Below are 8410 nucleotides of genomic sequence, written 5' to 3' on the forward strand. Positions count from 1 at the left end.
TAATTTAATTATCTTTTAATTGATTGCAGCACATTGTATAACCACACATAACAAAAAAGCACTTATCAAATATTTTAATCAGGCTCAGTTTGCAACCTCTTACAATTTGTTAAAATAATAATTACAAAAAAAGGAAGAATCTACAAAAAAAAAAGCATTTACAAAAATAATGACTCAAAACCTTGACCAAAAATCTTTTAATTTCCCCCCAAAAAAGCTTGATATAAATAAGTTAGTTTTAATTTTCTCAGTGTTTTTACAAAGTTATGTACACAGATACACAGGCAGTGTAAATCGCTCAAATATTAATATTTACTTTCTCTATAAATACAGCTATGCATCAGGTTTCACCACAGAATCTATTCGTCGAGTGTTTTAGATGCATTCGCTTTGCTGGACTTCTGCAGTGAAGAAAAAAAACAACAACAACAAAAAAAACAAGGCAAGGTGATAGAGTCAAAGTCAAAAAAATATCAGTAGAAAATTTCACTCAAATTACAGATGATCAAAAAAAAAAAAAAAAAAAAACATCTCACAAAGAAATAATTTAAGAGGGTGAGATGTTTCTCCTCCATTGGAAGTGCCTGATAGTAATACTGGTCGATGCTACAAAGGTTTGACCTCAGAGTTTGAACTTTAAAAACAGGCTGAGATGTTCGGATCCAATCGGATCCCTTCAAAAGAACCGGTATTTCGTGTACCTCATCTGAAAAATATTTTTTTTACACCACCAAATATGAAAACAGGCACACCGTCTTCAAAAGCGTGAAATAAACAAAATAATGAACAGCATTTCGGAAAAAATAATCTACACACGGCAATGGTGGCTCTTCAAGTCAAACCAAACTCACACCTCCAAAAAAATATATATATTTTCCAACATAATACTAATTATGTGCTACATCTGAAAAGGAACAAATATATATATTTATATACACAGGTAGTAAGAGAAAAAAAAAAATGAGCAAAAAAGGAAATTCAACCTAATTGCACACCTGCTACATACACTGCTTTCACACCGTTGCTTTTTTCTCTCTCTCGAGTGCCAGAACTTTAGTGTTTCTGTTTCAGTGCTTGAACACTCTTAGAGTTGATATGTTAAATTTTTCGATCTTACCCCCCCACCCCCACCCCTCTAAAAAAAAAAAAAAAAAAAAATCTTGCGTTCACCAAGCTCTGAGGTCATCAGTCCGGCATCTTCAGCCCTGTTGTGGAAACACGAGAGAGAGTTAGTTCGTGTAATCGTTCAGAAGCATCTTTATTGAACATTCCATGCATTTTCAATACGAGATTAAACATTCCATTTTTAATTCCAAATAAAGGTGAAGAGCCGGTAGCATTCCATGGAACTTTTCACTTCCTCAAAATGCAACAAACATTCTTTTTTAGAATGTTCCTTTTTAGAAGCTAAATTTGCCCTTCTTCAGTGGCATCACTGTGAAAACCCCCTGTTAGGAGCGCTATGTTTCAGAGTGTAGTATGATCAGTCTTTTTTTGGGGGGGGGGGGTCATTATTCACCCAATTAAATTTTTGCACTGCATTTCTGTACTTAAAATACTTTTGCCCTGTTGACTGACTGACGCAGAGATAACCACAGCACGCATCCGAGCTCAGACTAGCAATATAACCCGCAAAAAACTGAATGAAACATGGGGCGTGAAAAAAACACACCTCTGGAAAATGAGATCATTCGACGTTTCGAGTCCCACCAAAGCAAAACACTCTTCATTGCTAATGTTATGACTCTCCAAATGTGCCGCGACCGACTGTTATTTGCTCATTGTCTAGCAGCTCCGGAGACTTATTGATTTGGCAGGACGTTACCTCACATGACCAACTGAGGTAACAACATCCTACGCTTACGTCAGATTAATGGACCTGCACTTATAGCGCATTATATTTTATATATAGCTTATTATATTACATTGTTTGCATGCAATACTCCAGAGCTGAATTGCGATGCACGGTTAGAAACGCATGCATATAATAAACACACTGCTGACGTGTAAAATGTTTTTCACTCTGAAGGAAACTCGAGCTCTCGTAGTAAACGCACATTTAACCACTTCGTGCAGCCAAAGACTTCCGTGAAACACTAATGATGCACATCTGATGAGCATTATATGTTTGTTATTTTCCATGCGCAATCTGAAGACGGCTCTTCTGTGTGGAGAACTCAAATGTTAAGATGCAAAAAAACCTCTTCTTACCTCTTTGTGTTTATGTGTGTGTCGTCGGGCTGGGGTGTTTTCTGGGTTTTTTGGGTTTTCTGGGTGTTCGGGTCACTTCATCCACACAGATGTGAGAGCGTTTGCTTTGACACGATGAGTCTGAGGAGTCAAGATATGCATTTGTCATCTCACATTGGTTACAAAAACCCCAAATAATAATAATAATAAAAAAAACTGTTAATCAAAGAAAGAAAAATAAAGCGTGTTGTGCAGCTACCAATCCTTAATTCAGCGCATTTTCCACTCATTTGTGCATGATTGCAAAACTTAAATGCGTAATGTGAATCCTAGTTTGTCTTATTTAAAATAAAATAAATGCAAGATTTACATCTATTATATCTATCAAACGTTAGGCTTCTCAAACACAAGTTAAAATGCAATTGCATGAAGGTTTAGAGAAATTATATCATGCAAACTGAAAATTTTGATGTATGGAGCAATATGCATGTGGCTATAAACACACACACGCTGCTATCCAGATGGATTAATGCGAGGGACATACCGAGACAGGAGGGTCTTTTTCTCGCCTCGCGCGGTGTTTCGGGCGTCTCCGCGCTCGGCTCCGTTACCCGACAGTCGTGATTCCCGTTAACATCCACATTATTTTCGTTATTATTCCCAAAGGAGCACACATGGAGATCGGAGCCCTTCCCGCGCTCGGATCTGCTGTAGAAACCGGGAACCGAGCAAATATCCAGCGCTTCCCACTGGAATCTGCCGTCGGTGCGCGGCGTGTGCGTGGAGAAATCGAAGTTCCACGCGTCCGCCGACGCGTCCTCCATCGCCTGCAGTTGCCGCTGGAAATCCTTCTTTAACTCTTCATGGTCCACCGGGCCGAACAGGTTCCGACACGCCGACGGCTTGGGCTGGTCGGACAGTCGCGCCTCCATGCGCTCCAGCGTCGGGCTGCCGTTAGACAAGCGAACGTTAGACATTTCCGAGTCGAAAACGCGAAGTAAACAGCTGTTATAAAGCGTCCCCTCCTGCGTTAACGCGATCCAAAACGACGGGCTTGAAGGCAGAACTCGCCCCGGGTGCGCCGCATGAGCGAAAAACACAGACAGGCGACGATCATCAAAACAAAAGCGGCGTTCTCGATGGTCACTCCTGTCAACTGCGCGTCGTAGTAAAAGAGGGGAAGAGAAATAACAAGGCGAGGCTTTTCTGCGCTCAATATGGCGATGAAGGGGGACTGGGAAACGAAAAAAACGCGTGATTGACACAAAGAGCTCTTTAAACCACCGAAGGAACGCCGTGGATTGGTGCCTCGGAGATCCGCCTTTTCTCCACGCACATCCCCCACTCACAGTCCGAGAGAAAGAAGATCAACAAACACCACCCTCGACGAGCCTCCAAGCCGTTCGAACCAACGAATCGGTTCGTTCGAATGCTTCGTTTGCGAAGCGGCTCAGCAAATGATTCATTTGTCCTACGAATTCGCCTCGCGCCATTTTTTTTAAACAATTTAAAATTTGTTAAAATTAATCTTGTAAACGATATCAAAAAGCAAAGAAAAAAACGGCACAGCTCTACAATAAGGTTTCATTTGTTAATGTAGGCTATTAACTAACATGAAATAACCATGAGCAGTAGGCCTATATTTGTTAATGTATTTATTAATCTTTGTGGTTAATAAAAATACAGCTGTTCATGTTAGTTAACAGTGCATTAACTAATGTAAAGCTTTTAATAAAGTATTAGTAAATGCTGAAATTAACATTAACAAAGATAAATAAATGCTTTATTAGTGCAGCTCATTATTACTAATTAATGAACCTTATTGTAAAGTGTTACCAAGAAAACTCAATAGCTGCTTAATATGTAGGCTACGTTTTCCCCCTGTAAATTCTCTTCCTTTTTTTTTTTTACCCCTGACATGGTGCGTGCACAATGTTTTGATCTTATTAATATTCAACTTTCTGCTGTTTTCATGTATTTACTGTAAATTGTGTTGAGTAAATAATTTTTCTGCTTGCTCAAAAAACAAATGACGTTGGTTTACTTGGTTCACTTTCACGAATCGGTTCGACTGAATCACTTAAAAGGTCCAGTTCAAAACAAACGATTCATTTGCGAATCACATGCGAACAGCTTATTACGCTGAATGTCAAGTTCTGTGACAGTAAAAACAAAAAACAAACATTTGAATATTGTTGAAATGCTTACAATTCACAGTGAAACCAAAACTAAAAGTGAGTATAACAACTTTATCAGGAAAACGATTCCTGCTTAAATGAATCAAATAATAAATAAAAGGCGAGAAATAAGAAAATAAACATAATAAGGGAGAGGCAGAATTTAGTTGCTAAACTAGTTTAAAACTAGACTTGATTATCAACAGAGTGGATTTTTACTTAATATTGTTCTTGAAGTCGTATAAGGAAAACCCCAGTGTTCAGTAGTTATTAATAGAAATTCCCTTTTTTAAAACGTCATAAGTTGTTTATGACACAAATTCAAAGAAGCTAAGATATGTTTGATTAACTGTGATGTGTTAGTCTCTCTGAAAGTGATATTTGAACCACTAAGACAAAAATGTGGAAGTATAACTAGACATTCACTATAAACTTAATCTCCTAGTAGTGAAAAGCTGCAATTGCCATTTCCAGGAACAGCAGAGCCTCGAAATGATCCTGACAAGAACTGAGACTCACATTTGCGAGTGCGTCACGTGAGGTGTGTCAGCAACCGTTCTTTGTTTTTGACACGTCTTGGCAGTTTCTAATTGACCATTAATGACAACGACAACATGGCAGCATCTCTTCTCTTTCTTCATATCAAATGTAAGAACTTTACACAGACAAAACAAAAATGGCTATTTGTTTCACAGATTACCATAAAAATACATATATGGGCCCTTTAACATCAATGACGATAACTATAACAAACAATGTAGTTCTAAAATCGTTCTAAAAGATTAGTCCACATCACAAGATATTGTTAGAATATGAAGAACTTTTTTTTTTCAGCTGATGACTGCCAATCAGAATCCATCCTGCTTCATCATTTAAAGCGACAGACCACTAATAATTCGTGACATTTATATAGCGCTTTTTCTGTAGCTTTCCTGTGAATCATCACACAGTTCAAATCCTCCACATTCAGTTTAATCTCCTACAGTATCGGGGAGAAATGTAGCCGCTCGTTGATCTGCCATTTGTTGGTCTTTAATGCAGACTCTCCTCGTGTTTGCAGTTTAAATATAATGATGTTAATGTTAACGACCAAACGTATCATTACAAAAGTTCTCAATGCTGCTGCACGGGAAATATAATTTGGACAACACTGAATAAATATTATTTTCAGGTTAAATATTAATAATTGATAATTGATCACTCACCTTTATCTAAACCTCTCTACTTAACCGTCTGACTCGCACATCCGCCATGTTTGTAGTTTTTTAACACTTAATCTGCGCTTGTAGTTCTAATCAAATCCTCGTTAAACTCGCAATGGGTTATGGCCGTCGAGTGTCGATCTGTACTTCAAATTCGGACCGGAAATAGTAAACCATCCGGGTATCTTTGGAATACTCTTTTCAGCATACTACTATTTGCTATTTTCGAATACTATTTAGTATGGATAGTATGCGGATTGGGTCGAGGGATAGTTATTGTTATAGTTTTATTTATAGCTATCCTTCTTGGTGTGAACGGGCCATTAGGATAAAGATAAAAAAAAATCTAAATTTAAAAGAATAGTTGAGGCCACACCAAAGACAACCAATGTGCACAAGTACCAAGTACACAACCAACGACTGTAGCCGCAATTGTTGTTTTCCTGCAAATAGTTATCATTCTTGGTGTGAATGGGCCTTAAAGCAGCACTTGGCAACATTTGCTCTCGGGGTCCCCCAACAGTTGGGAAAAAATAATGTCCTCAACAACTGTGGTAAACTCTGTCATCCTACAACAGGGGATGCCATCGCGCGTGCATTTGTTGACATGACAGCCCTGATAGCCCTGAACTAGTGATGCGCGGGTCGTCTCATAACTCATCATCTATTTAATGGTCGCGGGTGCGGGGCGGGTTGTAAAAATATATATACAGTGGCGCGGGGCGGGCCAAATAACTTCATAAAAGCGGCCCGCGGGTCGGTGCAGCACTAACAGTTCCCCCTGAACACTGCAGGAGGAGTTCACATGCAGGTGTTCTTCTGGCGGCGCGTGTGAAATGTCTTCACCCCAGGTACAGTCAGTGGCTTATGCTTCAGCATGTCATATGAATATAATTTAATGGGTTTTATTTTTTTCAAACGGCAAATAATCGCGATGCTAACGTTTACAAGCCAGTAGGGCTGGGCGATATGGCCAAAATTTCATATCCCGATATAGCTAATTTGATATCCCGATAACGATATACATAACGATGTAGCAATTTTTCTGTTAATTCAGTTTATGAATAGTCTATACAAAATTGCAATGTGGAAATGCAGTTTGAAATGATATACAAAACAAATAAAGGTAGTATGGACTACATTTTTATTTTATTTACAACCTTTTTTTAAAGCAAGACTGTTGGTAAAGTTAACACCTGCCTAGGGATGTTAACCGATGACCGTTTGACCGATGGCTGACCGTATCAACGTTAACCGATCAAAGTTGTCGGTTAAAATAAATAAAAAAGTGAACTCTAAATTAGGCTATTATAGACAGTGGACTAAACGCTACTACAGTTGGCCGTCTCATTCCCAAATCTTTTTGTGTGAAGTGAAAATATCCCTCGCTCGCACTCAATTTTTCATAACTCGCCTGTTTGTACTTAATAAACCAATAAAAACATTTGGCGCGAGGTCACAGCGTTTGGGTTTGCGCGCTCACAAGGTTTGCAAAAAGTAAACACTGGAGGTTAGAGCCAGGGCAGACGACAGTATGAAGCGTGCATTTCGCTTAAGATGGGCTTACATTTGGAAATATATTACATCTTCATTTCAGTGGTAACACATAAGGTGTTGATCGTCTTTCTTTATTATTGCTAGCACTAACTCGAACTAAAGCGGCGTCTCTTCGGAGCTGTCATTTTCTTAAATGAGCCGCGGCAATGTTTCAAATGAGCTTCTTACGCTAGACAAATGCCTTTATCTTCAACGCGATCACCTTGTACCCAAACCATTTCGAAACTAAGGAGCATTTCGCGCTGTGGGGGATTTTAAAAAAGTGACATGAGTGGAAGGGAGGCGGCAGCGCGTGTGTGTGTGAGTGAGAGCGCGAGAGAGAGACAGGGAGCGCGGCTCGCGGCTGTTATTTCAAATAGCGCAGCATATTTTAAACTAATCGGTTAACTGATGACTTTGCATCATTTTTTACAAACAAAACATCCCTCATCAGCAAACAGTTCTCCTCATCACAAACTGACAAGCACATCTCAACAACTAACACGAACACGCTTCCATCCTTCTCTCCGCTCTCCGAGGCAGATATTTCTAAACTCATCCTTTCCAATCACCCTACTACCTGTCCACTTGATCCTATTCCCACACACCTCCTTCAGGCCATTTCTTCTTCAATCACTCCTGCACTCACTCACATTGTCAACACTTCTCTTCATACGGGAACCTTTCCCACAGCATTTAAGCAGGCTCGGGTAACCCCACTGCTTAAGAAACCCTCTCTGAATCCAGCACTTTTAGAAAACTACCGACCGGTATCCCTTCTGCCTTTCATTGCAAAGACCCTTGAGCGAGTTGTGTTCAATCAACTCTCTATGTTTCTTGAAAGGGACAACCTCCTAGACAACAACCAATCCGGCTTCAAAAGCGGCCATTCGACTGAGACTGCCTTGCTCTCGGTAACTGAGGCACTGAGACTGGCAAAAGCAGCTTCCAAATCCTCAGTGCTCATTCTGCTGGATCTGTCTGCTGCTTTTGACACAGTTAACCACCAGATCCTCCTGTCAACACTTAAGACGATGGGTATCTCAGGAACTGCCCTCCAGTGGTTCAGGTCTTACCTCTCTGGTAGGTCCTACAGGGTGTCATGGAGAGGTGTAGTGTCTAAGTCACATCATCTAGCTACTGGGGTTCCCCAGGGCTCAGTCCTTGGACCACTTCTCTTCTCCATCTACATGTCATCATTAGGTTCCGTCATTCAGAAACATGGCTTTTCCTATCACTGCTATGCTGATGACACTCAACTCTACTTCTCATTTCAACCAGATGATCCTACAGTCAGTGTTCGTA

At 39.9% G+C, this 8410-nt stretch overlaps 1 protein-coding gene across 1 annotated transcript; it reads right to left on the reverse strand.

Moving 5' to 3' along the window:
• On the reverse strand, positions 1 to 3307 carry cdkn1bb (cyclin dependent kinase inhibitor 1Bb). Its single transcript, XM_067435866.1, has 3 exons — positions 2735 to 3307; positions 2212 to 2331; positions 1 to 1205 (listed from the first exon to the last, which is right to left on the reverse strand). The coding sequence occupies exons 1-2, from the start codon at positions 3165 to 3167 to the stop codon at positions 2222 to 2224; spliced, it is 543 nt and encodes a 180-aa protein (XP_067291967.1). The 5' UTR covers positions 3168 to 3307; the 3' UTR covers positions 1 to 1205; positions 2212 to 2221.
• Positions 3308 to 8410: the final 5103 nt, after the last annotated feature.

The sequence above is a fragment of the Pseudorasbora parva genome, chromosome 25, assembly GCF_024679245.1.
Source record: "Pseudorasbora parva isolate DD20220531a chromosome 25, ASM2467924v1, whole genome shotgun sequence".
NCBI lineage: Eukaryota > Metazoa > Chordata > Actinopteri > Cypriniformes > Gobionidae > Pseudorasbora > Pseudorasbora parva.

Coding starts and splice junctions, on each gene's coding strand:
- cdkn1bb (XM_067435866.1), bottom strand. CDS start 3,167: ATGTCTAACGTTCGCTTGTCTAACGGCAGCCCGACGCTGGAGCGCATG. Junction 2,332..2,734: donor AAAAAGACCCTCCTGTCTCG/GTATGTCCCTCG, acceptor TTGACTCCTCAG/ACTCATCGTGTCAAAGCAAA.